The 22,931-nt window shown below is 31.1% G+C and overlaps 2 protein-coding genes across 2 annotated transcripts; one reads left to right on the forward strand and one right to left on the reverse strand.

Annotated features, from left to right (window-relative positions):
* Nucleotides 1-733: 733 nt before the first annotated feature.
* On the reverse strand, nt 734-9,844 carry LOC134716298 (uncharacterized). The gene is made up of 2 exons (XM_063579195.1): nt 9,565-9,844; nt 734-6,947 (listed from the first exon to the last, which is right to left on the reverse strand). Exons 1-2 carry the CDS (start codon nt 9,713-9,715, stop codon nt 4,327-4,329), a joined length of 2,772 nt encoding a protein of 923 aa, XP_063435265.1. The 5' UTR covers nt 9,716-9,844; the 3' UTR covers nt 734-4,326.
* On the forward strand, nt 9,825-21,533 carry LOC134716299 (sorting nexin-24-like). The gene is made up of 6 exons (XM_063579196.1): nt 9,825-9,972; nt 12,721-12,810; nt 13,791-13,901; nt 15,472-15,551; nt 17,037-17,125; nt 18,829-21,533. The coding sequence occupies exons 1-6, from the start codon at nt 9,913-9,915 to the stop codon at nt 18,906-18,908; spliced, it is 510 nt and encodes a 169-aa protein (XP_063435266.1). The 5' UTR covers nt 9,825-9,912; the 3' UTR covers nt 18,909-21,533.
* The last annotated feature ends 1,398 nt before the right edge of the window (nt 21,534-22,931 follow it).

Consider the following 22,931-nt stretch of genomic DNA (forward strand, 5'->3'; position numbering starts at 1 on the left):
GGGGTACTGTGTTAAACAGAGTCCCCTGCTGGCGGCCATCTTGGATGAAGGATTGGCAACAAAGTATCATCACTTGGTCATCATCTCATAAGGAACATTCATGCTAGGTTTTGTTTCATTTCAATCAGTGGTACTCTAAAAAAAGACATGTGTATGTATTTCCCATAGGGTACTATGTTAAACTATAAGTCCACCTCTGGTGGCCATCTTGGATGATGGATCGGCAACAAAGTAACAACACTTGGTCTGCATCTTTTTGTTGATATTTTTCCTTATATCTTTGCAAATGATTAGCGAAACAAGGCTTAATCAAACTTACTGGAAATTTTGGCAGAAACATTAAACTAAACACAGCATATAGTACATATAATGTTTATACTTTAAAAAACAAGAAAGGATACATTTGGCACCTTCTGACCTGCAGTTATGATTCTACAATTGTAAAAGCTTTCTTCATGGATTTGATTCATTCTATAAAATATAATGATAACTTACTTTCATCATACAAACATGATTTACAAATGAAATTTACTATTCTAAACATTTATACTTTAAAAAATATAATGTGATGGATGCCATACATATAGAAATCAAAATACAAAAGAGTCCCGGATCTCAAGTTCTTTTTGGATAAAAAACCTATTTTTTTCAAAATATTGGTGTATCATCTCTTTCAATACAGTAAATTCACACAAGTGAGCTACCATGTGATTTTTTTTTGGGAGCGTGGGGGGGGGGGGGGGGGGGGGGGGTTCTAGGATGAAAAATTTTGTTCTGCCTTTTTTTTTTAGCTGTTTACTCTGCTGTCCTGCCTTTAAATTTTTCACTCTATGCATTCCTGTCTTTTTTTTATTAATTTTATTTTTTACATAAATTGTCATTCTGCCTTTCTTTTTTTTGGGGGGGGGGGGGGGCAAAGTGTCTCATCCTGCCTTTTTTACACTCAAAGCTCCTGTCATGCCATTTTTTTTTCAAATTTCATCCTAGTCCCAGGACCCCCCTTAAAAACAAATCGTAGCTCCCAAAGTCCTTTCAGCTTATTTTTTAATAATGTTAAACTCAACAATTCCACCAGCTTAATAGGGCATTTTAATTGTTTTACAAATCTGAAAAGATGTGAATCCTAATAATTTTCATTCAGTTTGACAAATTGATATCATATAAAATGATAAAACCATCCAAGTAAGTTGCAAAAGTACAGAATCTACATTTTACTGCAATTATCCACACCATATTAAACAAGACTATAAAAATATAAAACACCTTTCTTTCCTTGAAGATATCTATTATCTAGAAGAGTCAAGAGAGCAAGTCTTACATACGTGGCGGATCCAGAAATTTTCATTAGTGGGGGATTAGTGACTAACCTAAGAGGGGGCCTGCTCCAGTAACACTTCAGTGATTCCCTATATAAGCAACCAAATTTTTTCCAAAAAAGGGGGGGCCGGGCCCCCTGCCCCCCCCCCCTAAATCCGCCTCTGTACATTTTTAAAAGGAGGTCAATTTAAGACTTATTCACAAAACTTTAGCTTCACTTGGGTCCAAAAAATTGCATAAAAAAAATTGATATGGTTGCTAATAAGACAACTATTCACCAAAGGCCAAAGTAAAAAGACATAAAAACTAATTATACGACCTTGAACTGAGCAAAATATATACCATAATAGTGAGCTTAATACCAAAATGTAAAACATCATTTTGCAAATACTCTTATTAAGACAGTGATTTTAGTTGGAAATCTGGACAATGACCTATGGGTTTTGTTTTTGAGATATGAAATTAATACCATTTTTACCTTTGATGGACTGGAAGGAAAAACACATGTTATACAGGATGCAAACACAACCATACAAAAAAATATCTTCAAAAACTTAGAAATATTGAATAGGGTTCACAACTCTAAACATAAGTTTACATTGCATCTGAAGATAAATAACTAACTTGCACACACTATAAATACATGCTTAATTCTAAATATACAACTTTTATATTATAAATAGATTTTAAATAAGAGAACAACCTCATATATATAAATAATATATGAATAGAATTGATACACAAAAAAGTTTGTATTCAGATTATAACATTTAATGCAATGCCAGCACTTCATTTTAATAAAACAACTTGAAATCTTCCTAATTAATATAGTTCAGCAAAAACAAAATCACAATTATCATTCGACATGAGAAAATTTTGCTGTCCATCTGATCAAAATATGAATTTTCTTATATAAACTACCCTTGAAATAAGAAGCTATCTTGATATACAAAAATATGTGGGTACAAACTTTTTTTATTTGGGGGGGGGGGGGGGGGGTTACTAATTAAGGGATTCCACTTGAAACAAAAGGACAAAAGGAAGGTTACAGCCTAATTTGAGCTTTTTATTAAATTTTTTTTTTTTTAAAATACAAATCCCAAAGATAAAGGAGAGGGTGTTATAACCAACAAAATCTTAACCTAGCTTCCACCATAGAATCTGACAATGGTTTGTGAAAGCGTTTAATTCTGTATGGTTAAAGAGAAGCTAAGGCTTTACAAAAATTAAACTACTAAATAAATTACAACTTGACTGTGAGGAATCACAAAAGTCTATACTTGTATATCAAATAAAAGGTTTTGAAAAACTTAACTTGCCAAAAAGTCTGTGGAATTTGTGCTGATTTTTACCAAAACATTTAGATGGATCAGAGTTGCAAGGAAAAGTCGCTCATCAAGTAGCAAAAGCAAACGCTCAAACACATACATTTTTCCTTATGTAGAAAATGGTGGATTATTGAAACTTGGTTTTGTAGCTAGCTAAACCTTTCAATTGTACAACACTCGCATAAAATCAGAGGCTACACACTTTAACCAATGTATCATTTCTAAAACTAATTTTCATGTTTGGTATTTATACAAATTAGATCATACATTTTATTTTGGTATTATCTGATCATTTATTTTATTTTTTAGTAACAGTTTTAAAAGCCTGTTAAATATTCAAACCTGTTTTAATGATTTTGTTCATTTTAAAACTCAAATACGCAGACTGTTACATGTAATAAACAAACAAATAAAGCTAACAGTGCTGTTTAAATACAAAATATGAGCAGTTGAGTTTAGATCAAAGCTTCAAAATAATATCAAAAATAAAAAAAGCAACATGCCTGTTCAACATGTTCAAAGTAAAATGTACATATATGTCAACTGCTAATAAAATATTAAAACTCATGAATTAAGTAAAGTCTAGATCTTTTGATTTTCATTACTTTGTAAGTTACTGTAAGATGTAAGTGCATACTTTTGAACTCTAAATACAAGATGCATATATGCACCCTTTTAATTTAGATATACATGTCATTTTCATGTTACAAGGTTAAAAAAGTCCAAAAAAAACTTGGATGCAACTGATTATAAATGTAATTGTGACATAACAGTACAAAATCTAAAAACACTGTCTGACAAGCTTTTATCATGTTTATGTGTAAAACAATGGAAATATAAATATTTAAAGACTCTTTTATTGAATATATATATATTGCCTGTCATTCTATCATTTTTGGAGTTATTAAATTCCTTTTTTTTTAATGGGAATTCCAATATTCTATCCAGTGTTAACAAATAGATTATGAATGAAAGACATGATGCCATTAAATCAGGGAAACACTAAAAATGAGAGTAAATTCCATTAAAAGAGGAGGTTCTCCAAGGGTTTATATATAATATAATTTTCTGTGAACGAACAGCCATATGCATTTGAAAGTTAGATTAGATCTGTTAATTGGTGTAGGAGTTTGAAATTTCAAAGGTGGATCAAATTTAAAAAAAAATGTTTGATCAAGATCAAAGTGCTTAACCATAATAAACCATGAAAAAGAGGTCCAGAATGTCAGGATTAGGCCTTCATTCGTGTGGGAATCAGGATTTACAGGAATTGGGACTGTAGAATTAATTACTTATTTCAAGACACAGTAAAGAAGGTCTTTTTTTCTCAAATTTTGGAATTCAGAGTTTCTTTTCATGAATTTGGGATGACATACCCTCCTACTACCCGTTACCTAGAAAAAATTAGGATAGATAAAAATGTGACAACACAAAATATAATGATGAACATGATGAAAAAGGATCTCTATTTTTTAGTACACTCTTAAATCAACTAAACATGCTAAATAAGATATTACATATCACACAAACTTGACATTTAACAATAAATTACATTGCAATGAGAATAAAGGGCAGTGGCCTCTTCTATTTTTTGGTTCTGCTTAAAAAATGAAAAATAAATGACCAGTACATAAAGTACATGCATAAAACATGATTTGAAATTTTGTAAAAGCATTCATTTTCAATTATTAGAATAACCATGAGCACTTCTCATGTGGTTTAATAGACTGTCTTTTCTGCTATATTCATTATTACAAAATTGGCATTGATGTCGGATACCCATATGGTTTATAGCATGACGTTTAAGACTGTCTCGAGTACTTAGCACAGATGAGCATACTGTACATGCCAGCTGCTGACCTACTTCATCTGGGTGAGCAAATCTATGTTCCAAAATTTCATTCCAAGAATTCAAATAAATGCCACAAATACGGCAAACTGGTACAACATTTGCAAGACGACATGCAGATTTTCTTTGACGTCCCGGTGTTTGAGACTGATCCAGGTTAGATATCTCTATAAAGGACTGCATTACCTCTTGTTGCAGTTGTTCTGCTGTTTGATTATCGAATTGAGTAAAGTGATCCGAGCCTGTATTAGATCTAGAATTTTCCAAGTTTTCTGTGAACTTGCCTAGTTGCTCTATGTCAATTATTTCAGGCTCTTCTACTTTAATTTGCAGCATTCCAGAATTTTCCGGTGGATATGGTATGGCCGATGAAGAATTTTCATTATTAGCAAAGTTTATATTTGAGGTAGATGCTCTGCTGATATTAAAAGAGCTACTTGATTGTGAGTCTTGTGTATAACTTGAATCAGACATGGTTTGTTCAGAGTGATACATTAGCACATGTCTTTTTAATTTCTCAACATTGACAAACTTCTCTTCACAACAACCACAAGAATAATTCAATATATGATTTACATTTATCATGTTTGTACCACTTTGTGACCCAGCAAGCTGATTACTTGGTGAACATCTTTGATTCTGATCAGTCTGAAAGATATGTTCTGGAGTTTGCTGTCTAAAAGGAGTAAATTTCCGTCTTCCATGAGAACTTCCACCTTTATTGTTACTGAACGGTGAGATGTTTGGCTTTGAATCTTGTCTATTTATTGCACTTAGGTTTGGTAAATTGCTATGTTCAGACTTAGGAAGAACAAATTTTGAAGCTGGAGGGTGAAGTTTGGGTTTTTTCATATGTACCAAACTTTTTGCTGTACTATGTGTTTTGATGTGTGCGGCAAGCAATTCTCTATTACCAAATGTAGTTGGACACTGAGGACATCTAAACGCGTTCCTCTGAAGATGCCAAGTATAGTGGTGTTTCATCACACCCCAGTCGAAAGCCTTCATTCCACATACACAACATTTTATACCAATATTGTGTATCTTACTATGATGAAACATGTCAGCTAATGATGAAACCGATCTCTTACATATTTTACATTTTTCAATCGTAGCTCTGTTTGATCCCTTTGACAGTGATGACGATCTCATAAATTTGGGACGTTGGTTTCCTAAAATTGATGACTGAGGCAATCTTTGCACTTCATTGGTTTTTCCAGTGAAATTTTCAGGGCTGAAAGTATTAGCACTAGCTCTATGAACTGATTCCCCATGTTCGTTATTACTACCAATCACTTGTTCTGATGGTAAGTTAGCGTAAGACACAGGAATATTATTACTACCAATCACTTGCTCTGATGGTAAGTTAGCGTAAGACACAGGAATATTGGATAAATCAACAACACTCACATTTGTAGAGTTCTTAAATTCTTCATTATCTAAGTCAATATCTTTGCTTGTACAATTGGTATCCATGCTGCTGGTCTCGTGAACAGCAATTACATCTTCACTTATTGGGGAGACTTGAGTTACTTCCGTTTCTCTTTGTTCAGATAATTCTGTATTTGATTTATCTTTTAAGGTATCAGAATTAGTTTTTTCAAGTTCAACTGAATCCTGCGACTCAGAATCTTCCTCACTAGAAGATTTATTTTCAGTTATAATAAACATACTGGCACTTTCAGGTTCACTAAGATCAATGGTTTCTTTTGATTCACTGCTTGCTGTCCTCTTCCGTTTCAATGGTATACCACTGTCCATTTCTACATCAAGTGATACATTTGTAGCTGCATCCACAAATGTCTTTAATTCTTTAGCCTCCTGGTGTAAAGCACTTTCCATTTGTATACCACTGTCCATTTCTACATCAAGTGATACATTTGTAGCTGCATCCACAAATGTTTTCAATTCTTTATCCTCCTGGTGTAAAGCACTTTCAACTGGTAAATCAGTGTTTGTTGATGCGTCAATTGATTCATTTGTTGATGTATCAACAGACATCTTTAAATCTTTATCTTCTTGGGGTAAACCATTTTCAATTGGTATATCAGTGTTTGTTGATGCATCAATTAAAACTTTTGTACATTCTGTTTTAGGACTGTTTGTTTTTTCCTCCAAATGCCTATTAGTCTTTTCATTTTCTTTTTCATCTAGATTTTGTGACTGTAACAGCACAGAAACACTAGACACATCTTCACATTGTTTATCTGTTAAATTTTTGTCTGATGCAGATTCAGTGTCACTATGTTTTTCTTCCTCAGCTTTTTCTTCAGCTGAAGAATTTAAATTGCTTATAAACTTCTTTGTGACAATATTTCCGATGGATTTATCTGTTAGGTGAGATCTATGTAAAACAGAGTCATTAAAATGAGGTAGGTTGATTATGGATAAGGAGGCAGGAATCTCAAGTTGAAATTTGTTTTCTGGTGCTTCATCACTGTTATAGGTTTCAACTGAAAATAAAGATAAAAACTTGAAGAATGAAGGATAAGACTTAAATAAAACATTGATTCAGAATCGAATTAAAACTTGAACTGAATTTTAATGTGGGTATTGTTATGTGTTTACTTTTCTACATTGGCTAGAGGTATAGGGGAGGGTTGAGATCTAGTAAATATGTTTAACCCTGTCGCATTTTTGCGCCTGTCCAAAGTCAGGAGTCTCTGGCCTTTTTTAGTAACTTAGTCTTGTATTATTTTAATTTAAGATTCTTGTGTACAATTTGGAAATTAGTATAGTGTTCATTATCACTGAACTAGTATATATTTGTTTAGGTGCCAGCTGAAGGACGCCTCTGGGTGAGGGAATTTCTCCCTACATTGAAGACCTGTTCCTGACCTACTGCTGTTGTTTTTTCTATGGTCGGGTTGTTGTCTCTTTGACACATTCCCCATTTTCATTTTCAATTTTAATTGATCAAATTTCTTTCAGTAGTAAACATGGTAAATTGCTTCTTATTACATCAGATGATGATTCTGTAAAGATTACCATTCATATACATGACAAGCAAATAATCAGAAATGAAAAAAAACATTTAACAGGTTTTAAAAGTCCGAAAGTAGACAATCTAACGTATATTAATTATCACAAAGAAATTGTTTGTAAGAATTTATTTCAGTTAATTTTAGAAAAAGACAAACCAGACGGTACAGTGTTTTTAAATTGTACATGTATAAAACTATATATGTTTTTGTCTCTTCATTTGATTCATTATTTCAATATTATATATCATATACATTGGTGACCTTCTGCTGTTGTGTTTTTTTATTTTGGTCGGGTTGTTGTCTCTTTGACACATTCCCCATTTCCATTCTCAATTTTATGATATATATATACAATAACACAATACAGATTTTTTTTTTTACAAAAGTATAAGGTTATAATTTACCATCTTATTTGCTCCCTTAAAATGTATGCATATTTATATACAACATATTCCAAGAAGATTACCATGACAACCCTAACCTACATTTATTAAAATGATTGAATCATAGAAATAATATACATTTTAATTCTGTTATTCATTTTGCAATTTTGATGTTATGTTGATTTATATAAACACATTTGTATATGAATCAAATCTACCCTCATATCATTAGGTTGATTTTCTAGGCACTATATATTAAACTTAAGACTTAAACTTAAAAAATCTGCAGGGCAAAAATAAACAGGTCTCAAATTCAATCATCAATAGGAATCGGGGTGTAAACTACATTTTTACAAGGATTCTAGTTGATGTTTTTCTAAAATTGTTCAACATTTCACAGTGGTTTTATACTTTTACTTTTATCATTTCTTTTTTTTATTACCTTTGTTATTTACTACATGTATGCTGTGATTTTATACTATTTTTTTCAGAATTGGGAGAAGGTTTGGTACCATTAAAATGTTTAATCTTGCTGAAATTGTTTGCACCTGTCCTAAGTCAGGAATATGATGTTCAGTGGTTGTCGTCTGTTTATGTGGTTCATAAGTGTTTCTAATTTTTTGGTGTTTATACAAAAATGTAGAGTGGGGCGCTCATTTTCGCCGTGGACATAATTTTGCTGTTTTATGATTTTGAGGTGTAAAAACTTCAAAGGACAAATGAAGGATGGTTATATTGGAAGAAATATGCCGTTACATTATATTTTTAAAACAAATATGATTATTTTAGAAAATGAGACTAAATTTCGGCTCTTACGGCAAAGGACCGAAAAATGCACAACGATTTTCAGCCAATTTCCTGAATGACAAAAACGATTTCAAAGCAGCATTCCTTAGTAATTCTTTGACTGATTGCCCTAAATTTTAGTTTTTTACACCTTTCAAATGTCTGCTGTTCCTCTATAATGAAATTTATTTGATAAATATTGTTTAAAGCTTCAGTTTTTGGTTTTAAATAGATATGTAAAAACGGCGAATATGTGTCCCCCATTGACAAAAAATTAGGAAATTTCAAACACCCTTTAAGCCAATTTTTCAGATGATTTTACTCAAAACAAACACGTTTTCAAGCTAAGAATATTTTGCATTTGAAGTTATCTTCATATAGAAATATCAGTATACTTCAAAAACATAAAGACCTGAACATAAACTGAAGAAAACATGGAAAGATATGGCGAAAATGAGCATCCCACTCTATAGATTAGACTGGTGGCAGTGTCAACTGGTTTTCCTGTTTGAATGGTTTTACACTATGTAATTTTTGGGGTCATTCATAGCTTGCTGTTTGATGTGAGCCAAAGCTCGGTGTTGAAGGGCATACCTTGACCTATAATAGTATAGTTTTATAAATTGTTACTTGGATGGAGAGTTGTCTCATTGGGGTCTAAGCGTGACGCCGGATTGCCGATTTTTGGTAAGAGTGACACGGGAAAGTCATATTGTGTTGTGAACACGGGAAATGAGGTCTAGCTGAACCTGGAAAATGACAAAACAAATGAGAATTGCTTACTTACATAGTGTAAGCAGGATCCGGGATCAGAAACCCCCAATGAGACCCCCTAATACCCCATCTTCTTATATATATCTATATAATTTTGTGTTCTTTTCAGAAGAAAGTTTGTAAGTTATCATATTGTTGTTTACCAGCAGAATAGTTGTTGTCTGACTGTATAAACAATACTGAAATAGCACCAACAATCCTCTTTCCTGTACCACAGAAGCTATGTTTACTCAGAATTGTGACTTCGTCTCTTTCAATATTGTAATCAGCCTTAGCCATATTCTGGACTTCCATTATTTACTTCTTAATTGAAAAGTTCATTTAAAAGGTGGATTTCCCTTCCTGTATTTACATTTTTGGACGATTAGATAAATATTTTTTGGAAAGTTTCAGAAACAAGCACTTCCGGTTTAAGGCGATTGTAAAGTCCGGACACGTTAAAAACAGTCATTTATCTGGGTGGATTGCAGTATGTTTTGCAGTTGCACAAAATGATTCGAGTTGCAATACCCAATCACAAAAAAGTAGAAGATGGACAGAACACTTACACGGTCTTTAACTTTCTCTTACAATTTATATCATTTCATGTCATTTATATTCTATAAATAACAACTTAAACAAGTAGGCAAACTGAAACTAGCCATTTTTTTAGGGGATTGGCCCATAATTGAAAAATATGACACATCATGTTCATGTATGACCAGGGACATTCTATACAAAGTAAGTGAAGAAAGTCCCTTGTATGTCATAGCATTTAAACTGATTTATGTATAGAAGTCCTGATCCTGATTTTGTTGTCTTCGTTAGTGGTATTTTATAACCCGTGCATTAGTCGTCTTCGTTAGTAATATCTTACAACCCCTAGTCCCCTACATCGGTCATTGCATGGAAGAAGGTATTAATGGGGGTACCTTCACAATGAATAACAGTTAAAAGTCTTGCCAAATGATGTAAACAGTAATTTTGGTGGATGATGATAAACATTCACATTCTTTGAGACGTTAAAAAAAATCAATAGACATCATTTGAGTTCGATGAATTTCCGTCAAAAACTTTGGTTTTAGTGAACATCATTCATGCATTAAGGTGCGTCGTCAATTCCGTTCCAATGTTCAGCGAGTGGTTGGACAAGTATAGATCTATATTGTACGAATTATGTGGCAAATTGAATTCTCATAATTGACAATTAGCACTGATATCATTGGGGAATTGTGATTAAGTACCTACAAAACACCTATTATTAATAGTTTATTCTGCACAATGACGATCACTAAGACGCTTGATGAATGGTTATAGTGCAGGGATACAGGCGACCTTTTCTATCTGGGAAATGACGTCACTATGGCGCTCATAATTGAAAAGTTTTTTCCAGTGATGGATGAACTCGAACGTGGTCTATTGATCTTGACGAAACACGATTAGCTAAAAATTACTATTTGAAGGCAGATGGATAGGCCAAATATTTGTAGATGATTCAATTAGGCCAACAAGTACATGTATACATAACTCATTCTTTTTTTTAAAAACAACTTGTGCTGGGTGTACTGTATATATATCTGTAAATATCACAACCTACAACTATATATATATGATAGACAATGATATATTCAATAAAGATGCATGTCTATCAGTGCATTTCTGACTAAAAGGCATGCACTGTTAGAAGATCAAAAGTTGGGGCTGATTTTAGTTAGACTGTGTTGCTGTCTTTCAGACATGTTTCATTGTCTTTTTCTGAATATTCTGTCATTAACACATGTAAGCATGGTACACTGGTACATGTGCAAGTGAAATAATAATTCACATACATAACAAAAATCAAACATGAATTTAATAAAGGATAAATATGAAACAAAATATACCAGATGCAATAATTGCATCTGGTATATTTTGTTTCATATTTAACACATTCACTATATTCACAAAATTCAGCAAGTCTAAGGTAAAAAATACATGATAATGATGATAACTTTATTATATAGATATCAGAAACATTTAGTGTAAAAACAATATGTCTGTATTACTAACAACAGGGAACCAACGTCTGGTAAATTAATCCCTTAATAGGCAAGGCTGTTATATGATAAAAACACACAATGTTAAAGCAGTAATCATGGTTATAACAGCTTTCAAATGTAATATTTTATTATGTATTAAGAACATCTTATAATTACTTAATATAAATTCAAGTAATGACAAATAGGAATAAAAAAAATAAGTAGCAAGTGATGATATTAATAATCTGTCTCCTTGGAATATTTGTATTATGATAATGTTATTGTAAAATTGAGAATGGAAATGGGGAATGGGTCAAAGAGACAACAACCCGACCAAATAAAAAAACCGACAGCAGAAGGTCACCAACAGGTCTTCAATGTAGCGAGAAATTCCTGCACCCAGAGGCGTCCTTCAGTTGGCCCCTAAACAAATATATACTAGTTAAGTGATAATGAACGCCATACTAATATCCAAATTGTACACAAGAAACTAAAATTAATACAAGACTAACAAAGGCCAGAGGCTCCTGACTTGGGACAGGCGCAAAAATGCGGCGGGGTTAAACATGTTTGTGAAATCTCAACCCTCCCCTATACCTCTAACCAATGTAGAAAAATAAACGCATAACAATACGCACATTAAAATTCAGTTCAAGAGAAGTCTGAGTCTGATGTCAGAAGATGTAACCAAAGAAAATAAACAAAATGACAATAATACATAAATAACAACAGACTACTAGCAGTTAACTGACATGCCAGCTCTAGACTTCAATTAAACTGACTGAAAGATTATGATTTCATCATATGAACATCAGGCACAATCCTTCCTGTTAGGGGTTTAGTATCATGCCATCATAACATATACGAGAAGAACATAACCTGTGTCATGCCAACAACTGTTTTTAGAATAAATGTCTTTAGTTCCGACGCAAAGACCTTATCAGTGACTCAATATTAACGCCAAAATATGCAATCTTTAATGACTTGACAACAGTATCGTAATTATATCCCTTCTTAATCAGTCTATTTAAAGGTTTTGTAAGTTTCTGAGGTGAATACTGACACCTTTGTGCTTTATAAAGAATATTTCCATAAAAAATTGGATGTGAAATACCTGAACGTATAAAAAGTCTGCATGTTGAGCTATATTTACGTATGATGTCTTTATACCGATGATAAAATTTAGTAAATGTTTTGACTAGTTTGTGATATCGAAAACCCTGGTGTAATAATTTTTCAGTAATACATAAATTTCTCTCGTTAAAATCTAATTGTACTTATTTATCAATTTTATCTGTATAGGTTTTCTGTCTTGAAGTATTGGACTGCAGTTCTGGAAAGATGACACATATTGAAAAGCGTTATTCTGAATTTGAAGCAGTGCATAAACAGGTATGATTGAATAAGTTTGTAATCCACTAGATTGTGTGACACAAATTAAGGAAGGAGGTCAAATTAAGATTACCCGTCTTCAAACATGCAATAGAAGTACTTATGATGATTGAAAATTGATGGAATAGATTTCTTCAAGGCATTTAAAACACAGAATTGAAATAAAAGCAACAAAAATCATGTTAACATGTTAAAGCCTTGAAACTCATCCAGTCAGTATAAAAAAGAACATGTGGTATGATTGCCATTGAGACAACTCTTTAGTAGAGATCAAAATGGCACAGAAATTAACAACTATAGGTCACAGTACATCCTTCAACAATAAGCAAAGCCCATACCGCATAGTCACTTGTCTAGTTTAGTTTTAGGCTGATATTGACATGAAATAATTTGTTATGGTAAATAATTTACATGTTTTACCCAAATTGTACTAGACTAGCTAGATAAGGTGTTTGTTTAGACTTTAACATGATTATAAACTTGGATTAGAATTATAGAAAGGAAGAGAAAAAAACCAATTTATGAACTATGAAGTCAATTTTAATGACATAAGGGAGATAACTAAAAACAACACAGGCACAATTTGAGAACAAAAACAAAATCACTGATTGTGCATCAGAGTTTGATAGCAGACACTGTCATTTATAATAAAAGATATTAATTGATTCAAGCAGTGTTTAATGTTGAAATTGTTCAACCTTGAAATCTAGACTGACATGACCCAGGCAGCCCCAATATAATAAATGAAAAATTATGAAACAACTAATTTATTAACATATATGTAACCATTGGAAAAATATTGACTGACTCATATAACTTTAAGATATTGGTAAGGAAGATTTAGAATCTCTAAGACTGTCAAAGTTTAAAAGTTTTTATTACAATTCATACTATACTTAAAAAAAATCATAAAATTATAAAAGCTCACCAATAGCCCAAAATTAGGAAATGTATATATATATATTTGTATTTAATTTCAGGTGAAAAAGATACCAGGAATGAGAATACCAGAGTTTCCTCCTAAAAAGGTCATGAAATGGAATTCTAAGGTGTTGGAACAAAGGAGACTTGGTTTACAAACTTATGTACAGGTATTACTGTTTATATTCACTCAATACAGCCATGAAAAAATTAACCATACAGGTGTTTAACCTAATTTTTTAATATATAAAATCTATTACACTATACAGTATACCTTAATAACAAAGCCTTGAAAACAAAAAGTAGATGTTCATTTCATGCCTTTCCCAAACGGACAATATCCAGACATTTTTAAAAAGTTTGGAATATATGACAGTTTTGGAAGTCATGCTTAGTAACCACATTTCACATCAATGGTGTACATTTTACTTCATTCATTGTATGCAAAATTAAACTTATTTCAAGACTGAGCAATATATAGTTTAAATATGAAATACTCATTTATTTTAACTATGCTCAATACAAAAGATACCTCCATTTACAAAAAAAACAAACTTTTTATACATCATTTATAAAAAAGAAGATGTGGTATGATTGCCAATGACACAACTGTCCACAAGAGACCAAAATGACACAGACATAAACAACTATAGGTCACCGTACGGCCTTCATCAATGAGCAAAACCCATACCGCATAGTCAGCTATAAAAGGCCCAGATATGACAATGTAAAACAATTCAAACGAGAAAACTAACGGCCTTATTTACATAAAAAATGAATGAAAAACAAATATGTAACACATTAACAAACAACAACCACTGAATTACAGGCTCCTGACTTGGGACAGGTACATACATAAATAATGTGGCGGGGTTAAGGTAGCAATACACAGTAAGGAGTTAAGTTTCGCATTTTGGCCCCGGTGGATTTTTCAAATATGAAAGTTATTGTGTAATAAAATTAATTTTTAGACAGCTGAGCACTAATTTAGCCTTCAAAGATGGTTTATAAGAACCTCAAAATTATTTTTAACATGTTTTATGGGCTGTTTTCTGTTTGACTCTTTGAATTTAATAGCTACAGCCGTCATTGGTCCAGAAATTAATGTATTGTTTACAAACACTTTTTTTCTACACGAAGTTTTTGACGCAATTTTACAAAAGGATGAGACGAAAGACATATGATTTTCATTGGATTAACTGAAAGATATATGTAAACAGCTTCAGAAAAGTTATTACTTCAGGCGATTGAAATTCTACTTTGAGCCAAATTTTGGGGAAATATGTGACATCTTTTCCCCCCTTTTTGCAATATTTCATTGCAAATGAATGTAGTTTGTTGCCATGGACACACCCAAGAGAAACTATATTTTACCATTTTATATACTGAATATAAAATCTATGGAAGATTCTGATTCCATACATATGCACATATATGACACAAACAATAAGCTTGATATTGCAAGACAGCAATGAAAAGGGGATGGTAAAATTTATGAGGGCACATTTTGATATTTTTTCCTAACTGTTTATTGCTACCTAAACATGTTAGTGGGATCCCAACCCTCCCCCTAACCTTGGACAGTGGTATAACAGTACAACATAAGAACGACCTATAAAAATTTATTTATTTGGAAAATATACTATAAGATAGGTTTATCATTTATTTTGATTCTATGTTATTACATAAATGCCAAGAATCTTCTCTAAGAACTTAGAAAAAAATATTTTTGTCTTACAGGGAGTTTTGCAGGGTGACAGGTTATCAAAGTCGATGTTAAACTTTTTGGAGATATCATTACCAGATTGTCAAAGTGAAGAGTAAGTAAGAAACACATGAGGGTTTTGTCAAAGTGAAGAGTAAGTAAGAAACACATGAGGGTTTTGTCAAAGTGAAGAGTAAGTAAGAAACACATGAGGGTTTTTTCAAAGTGAAGAGTAAGTAAGAAACACATGAGGGTTTTGTCAAAGTGAAGATTAAGTGAGAAACACATGAGGGTTTTGTCAAAATGAAGAGTAAGTAAGAAACACATGAGGGTTTTCTCTATTCTTTATTTTGTTTTGCTCTTTGTCTATGTTGTTAGATTCTAAAAAACAAAACAACATGACCCTATTATGTGTATGAAGTGATAGAAGTTATTCTGGATTTAAAGATTACTTAGCATGAGTCTGTTAGAGTTGTTTCTAATTACAACACAACATAACTTTAAGAGTGTGAATAATATCTGAAATTCAATTAAAAAGTTAACTTTTAAAAATCTATGGTAGAACTTCTGACTGTAAAGCCTTTTAACTGGTCAACTCTCAGTCAAAATAAATTCTAAATCATTGCATACCTGCCAACTGTCACTTTTTTCAGGGGATTTCCCCCATGAAGGCTCCCAAATAGAAATTTTGAAACAATTTAAAAAAAAATGTTTAATGTATTGTTGTGTCAATCCACACTATTTCATCCCTATAAAGTCCTTTTTGGTGGCTATACTTTTAATGTTCTAGAAATATGCTCCTTTACAAATGGAAAGATTGTTGATTTTTTTCGTGTCTGTTCTGTGACTTACTTTTGCCTCTACCAATTGTTATGAAACTCATACAAAATGCTCATTACCACAAAAAACAGATTAAGTGCAAATTTTGGTGGCATCACTTTTAACTTTCTAGAGTTATGTCCCTTTCTAAAGTTATATGCAAGCAGGGAAATCATCTGTTTCCTATGAACACATTCTCCATATGTTTTTTTATGCCCCACCTACAATAATAGAGGGGCATTATGTTTTCTGGTCTGTGCGTCCGTTCGTTTGTCTGTCTGTTTGTTTGTCCGTCCATTCGTCCGTCTGTCCCGCTTCAGGTTTAAGTTTTTGGTCAAGGTAGTTTTTGATGAAGTTGAAGTCCAATCAACTTGAAACTTAGTACACATGTTCCTTATGATATGATCTTTCTAATTTTTTAACCAAATTAAACTTTTGACCCCAATTTCACGGTCCACTGAACATAGAAAATGAAAGTGCATGTTTCAGGTTAAAGTTTTTGGTCAAGGTAGTTTTTGATGAAGTTGAAGTCCAATCAACTTGAAACTTAAAACACATGTTCCTTATGATGTTATCTTTCTAATTTTAATGCCTTATTATATTTTTTATCCAATTTCATGGTCCATTGAACATGGAAAATGATAGTGCGAGTGGGGCATTCGTGTACTTTGGACACATTCTTGTTTATACTTGCTATATTATTGATGTGTCAAGTATCTCCATCAATTCCCAACCAATTGTTTTGTTCTTTATATCTTATTCCTGTTTATGATATTTGTAGATCATTTGAACAGAACATTGAGAACATACCTTCCCATCATCCTTTATTAAGTTTTACAGCTGATGCCTTTTTACAGGAGAATAACAGAAGTAAGTGGTCTAATACTGTGGATTCATTAATATTCGTGGAATACCAAATTTGGTACAGTAACTGTTGAACTAGGAATTTAAATGTTTAATCAATAACAAGTTTTCTTAAAGCTTGTATGCAGACTTTGCAAAACCGTGAAATCAAATGTCCAAGAAAATGCAAAGGAGTAGGTCGGGTAAGGACCGATTTTGGCCCCAAATTTCAGGTTCATCTGACGAAAGATGTTGACCACTTTTTAAACACTCAAGTGTCTATTTTATTTGATTCTATTAATTTATGTGAAAGATTTAATCTAATTTATTCATTAAAAACGCTCCGATTCAAGCTCAAATGTGCAAAACCTACCAAATATGCTGGAAAATGTCACTTTTAAGATGGTTTTTGTCAAAAATGAAAGTGGACGCATCCGTGTTCATCCTCAACCTTTATATATGTTATGTATAATCATCAAATACAACTTACATTTAAATATTTTGGATGAACACGAATGCGGCCACTTTCGTTTCACACGGAAACCGTCTAAAATTTAACCAAAATGCTAGAATTGTGAAGATTTCAGTAATTTAGCATGACTTAATGGTGCTAATACTCAATAAATGTACATCGTATTGTCAAAAACAGCCCATATTTGTGTAGCAGAAGCATTCTACTGTCCAATAAATAACTAAAAGTATAAATTTTAACAATTTTGTAAAACTGCTATATTTTGGGGCCAAAAAGGGGTCTTACTGAACCTACTCCTTTTCTCAATCCAGCGAAATTAATTCCCACGAAGGTAAATGAATCCACAGTTATAGTTACTTGGATATGTCAACTCCATATTGAATTTTGGAATATAAAATAGCTTTGAAATATTTTTTTATTCTATATGAAAACAAACATGAGATGTGTTATGATTGCCAATAAAATATCTATTCATTAAAGACAAAGATGTGAACAATTACAGGACACCATACATCCTTCATAATTTTGCAATACCTGTTTTGTACAGTTGGCTTTAAAGGCCACTGGATGACCAAATATAAAACAATTCTTTAGAGGGAAAAAACAAGTATTATCTCCCCTGAATTATTAACCTCATTAGAATTATCTGTAGTGATTCTTAAATGCTTAAATTATAAAGATTCTTAAAACAACAGTTATCAAATCTTTATATATTAAGTTGAACTCAATTTAGTATAAGAGAAAAATACAAAGGATTATTTAAAGCAGTAATTCTATAATGTTTTTATGAATCTTTTTCGTTGTGCAGTATCATAAAAATTTTTTTTATCAAGTAATCAAATTTTCATTGAAATTTTATTTCTACAATATCTTGGACAAGTTGAAAAATCTGTGTCAAACACCTATTTTTAAAGGAGTTACATGAGTGATGCCCCTTGGAAAAAAATTTGACGTGTATATGGAAAATTGCAATGGAAATGCTCTGAAATTGATATGAATGATTTATATTCTGAATTTATGAATTTGTTATACTCTTACACCGACAATTATTATCCGATTTTTATGAAATATATAAATTTATATCAACGGTTATGTCAGTGAAGTTATGGAAGAGTGCTGCCTAATTTTTAAAGACTATTTAAAGAACCCCTCAAAAAATTATTTCTGGTTATTGACCTTGGACTGATGAAATTGTGCATCAATGCGGAACATTGAAATGTTGTTCTTTTAGATCTAAATCATTTTGTATTCATTGTAGGTAGTTTACCAGATATAATAGTGCAAGGTGTTCATATGGGTCTATATGCAACTAACAGAGATGATTATTTATTGGGATGATGAGCAAGTTAACAGATATCATTTTACACTTCCGAAACTTAAAAGGTGCTGTGATATTGTTATTTATCAAATATCATTCCATTATTGTCTGTTTTTAATCGAAGATCTCATGATAAGTCTCAGTTTAATAACTTGAAATCAAATTACTTTCTGTATTCCATGAATTTTATAGTTTTGTATTAATTATCTCTTCCAATCTGATAATGATAGTTCTTTGTTTACAAGAGTTATCTCCCATTTGTAATAAGGCTTTAAGAGGCAAGCTACAATTATTTAAATTTAATAATACTAATTCAATGCATTTTACTGATAAAAACTTCTTAATAATCATTCATCATAAACATTATTATTTATTTTTTAGTGTAAAAAATGGCAATTTATGAATTGTATCAATCGATATCTTGTACTCAGTACTCTTACACTGACAATTATCAATATCTTGTGCATTGCTAGATGACTTTTGTTAGAAGATGAGGATAAACCATATAAATTCTGGAATTTTATGTAAAATCCAGATGTCTGTATCAATCTAAGATTGAAAGTACTTATGCAATCTCAAGATAGTCAGGCTCATTGAGGATTTGTGTTTATTTTAAATCTAAAGTATGATTCTCAAAATCATATCTTCATATAAAGAAAATAGTATTTATTTCTAGATTTTTGATAGAGATTTAAGCTATGTTTAAATTAAAAAGATATATAAGTATTGTTATGCAAAATTGAACAAAAACCCCATAACAAACGATGTAAGCAAATTTGTGATATCAAATGAAAAGTAAAATTGGTATAAATGTTATACTTATTAAATGCAAATTGTATCAATGTGCCATATTTTTTGCTATATGTATATTAACTGCATTATGATGTGCAGCTTTTATTATTTTATGACAATAGAACTCTGAAAAAAATAAGGATTCAAGTAAAAAAGTATTATCATGACTTCATAACAAAACCATATTTGTTTAACTCAAGCATTTGTATCATATAAGCAAATTTATCAAGTAAGCTTGGCCATCAGTCAAGTACATCAGACACTCCAAAAAATGGCCATAGCCATAGTGTTAAGTGAATCACTTTTGAGTAGATGTTCTATGTTTAGACCAAGTTATTGTAGACAATCTGAAAGGGTTATGAAGATGTTAATTTGGACTATAACATTGTGTTATTGATATTCAAAATGCATTAAATAATTATTATTTTTTTATTAAATAGAGTCCTTAATTTTTTATTTAAGAATTCAGTAAAGACATGGAACAAAGAAATTTTATTGTCTGACCTATACAAATTAATATGTATGATCAAAATGACTTAAAAGACAAGAAATGTCTGTGTGTCAATAGTTTATAATTATCAAATGGTTAAAAAGTATGTGCCAAATGGAAGTATGGCGTTATGCCTCATCACAATTCTCTTTGCTTGAGAATTCCATGGTTCTAAACAAGTGTATTTTCATATACCTTTCATGTTTAATAGTGTACATCACTTAACATGTCTCAGGTACATAAATAAAATCATGCAAATCATATTGTTCTTAATATTCACATTTGGATATTTATGCAAAAGCTATGCAATTTCATGCTTTTATTTGCATTCCTTATAAATTAAGTGTAGTTCTAGTCAGTTATAATTTATTTCAAATAATATACTGTTTAAAATCATGTTTATATTTTTACTTAAAGTCATCAACTTCTTGTTTTCTTATTTGTTTTTATGTGTTTATTAAATGGCAATCAAACATCAATCCCATATGAAATAAATCCTTTGAAAGATACTGATCATTCAACAAATAGTAAATGATAAAAAATAAGCAGAATTCCATATTTATTTTTATTTTTTGTTAATCTGATGATATCATATGGAGAATAATCTATGTTCTCTTCAAAAATATGCATTGGATTTTTTGTAAATTATTACTTTAGTAATGTAAAAACAAGTTCAATCTGTTTACCATGTATACTGTTAAAATGTTTATTTATTTATCTCTAAAATATGTGAAAATTTAAAGGGAGACAATTTATAGTGTATTATTTATTTGAAAGGTTGTACCTGTTATATTACTAGCATGCTTTTAGTATCAATAATTGGATTGCTTTCATTTGTGATATTGTAGTATTTAACTAACTACTACTGACCAATATTCATCTTTTTTGTGTTCAAAGCATATCAATATCATTTATGTTGTGTGTTTGTCTTAATAAATTACGTTAAAGAACAAAAATGTTAATCACATATTTTCAAAAGATACTCATATTTTAAAGTCTGGATGGGGTTTAAATAAAAAAAATGAATAAAAATGGGCCAATGAAATAAAGAATACAAAGAATATATTAAAATAATTTGCAAAAGATATAAAGAATACAGAAAAAAACGGCTTATCAATAAAAGGACATAAATATGATAACCCCTCCCATCTAGACTCTCATATTTACACATAACAGCTACTACTCAAAAAGAACAACGATTACGAGGGCCAGCAGTATAATGTGTGGACTTATATTAGATTATCTTTTGATTTCAATACTGTGGATTCATTATTATTGGTTGCATACAAATTTTTCGTGGCTTTCGTGGGTACAGGTGAACCACAAGTTCATATGTTCAACAAATTACAAACTTTCTATATGCTTTGCAGGAACTTTGTTTCGATGAAGCAATGTGTTTTTTTTAAACCATTTTATATATTATACTGTATTCAATCAACATAAACTCCATATCTGTAATGCTTTTTTTGTTTTAAAATTTATGCAAATGTGATGTAAAATTTCTAGAATACTCATGAATGCAAAAACCATGTAAATTTGCATCAGTGAGTTGTTCATGAAGACAAAAACATATGAATTATGCATTTTCAACATATCAAAACCATTTGAAACACAACCTCTATCTATAAATTGTCACTGAAAATTATATCATGTCCAAATTTACTGTGATAGTTTTTTTTTAGAATTTTCCAACTTTAAGTTAAAACAAGAATAGAAATATCAAATTGAAAGTCTTAATTTCATGGAACAATTAGGTCAAACAAGGCCTTCAATGTATTTTTGGTAGGAACAAAAAAAATGCCCATCAAAGTATAAATATAGCACATACAGGTACTAAAACTATTATTAGCACTAGTATTATTTTGTAAGAGTCATTTCTTAAAAAATACACTTCATACATAATTCTTCTGAAATGTTTTTTAATTTCTTACATAAATACAGAACATTGTATGTTTTATGTCTATTCTAGAATCATTTGTAAGTATGAAAATATCAGTAATTGTTGTGCCTTAAAGGTGTCACATGCAATCAAAAGGACCAATGTTTTTTAATTTATGCTTGCTACAATAACCTGTGTTTTACGATTTACAAATAGGATGCAAAATATTTATACTTTCTTACATGATTATTGCTTACATGTGCAACCTGTAATTTAATAAAACCATTAAATGTGTTAATGTGAATGTGTTAATTTATTCTGTTGTCAATGATTTTTTAATGCAATAAATATTTCTACTTTTGTCTTTAAATTTAAGTTTGCCTCAACAAATTATTTATAATATTTTGGTTCCATCATCCTCCACATTTGGTATCTTACTTTGAATATTTCATGTCTGACATGTCTGTGTTATTTTATACAAATTATGAAAACTAGTAACAGAGTTGAATGAATCCAAGAAAACAACAAAATAATGAATAAACCAAACCAAAACAACTTACCAAAAACTACTCACCAAAACCAAGATGGCTGCCCATCAAAATGGCGTCTGCCACCTATTCCTGACCGATTGTAGAATATATTTGAATGCTCACCAAAGGCCTTTGAGCACAGGACTGACCATGCGAGGGCTGTTAAGCCAGTGAATGTCTTTAAACACTTCAATCATCAATGAATCCAAAAGCAAACTTGCCATTTTGCAGCTTATCAAAGATTCTCTAGAAGACTTTCCTTTAGCAAAACTATTATATATTTCTGCTTTGAATTCCATATTCTTTATTGGTTAATTTTTCTCCTAGTTATTTTATTTAGTGAATCCATGAA

The sequence above is a fragment of the Mytilus trossulus genome, chromosome 4 (assembly GCF_036588685.1).
Source record: "Mytilus trossulus isolate FHL-02 chromosome 4, PNRI_Mtr1.1.1.hap1, whole genome shotgun sequence".
In the NCBI taxonomy this organism is placed as follows: domain Eukaryota; kingdom Metazoa; phylum Mollusca; class Bivalvia; order Mytilida; family Mytilidae; genus Mytilus; species Mytilus trossulus.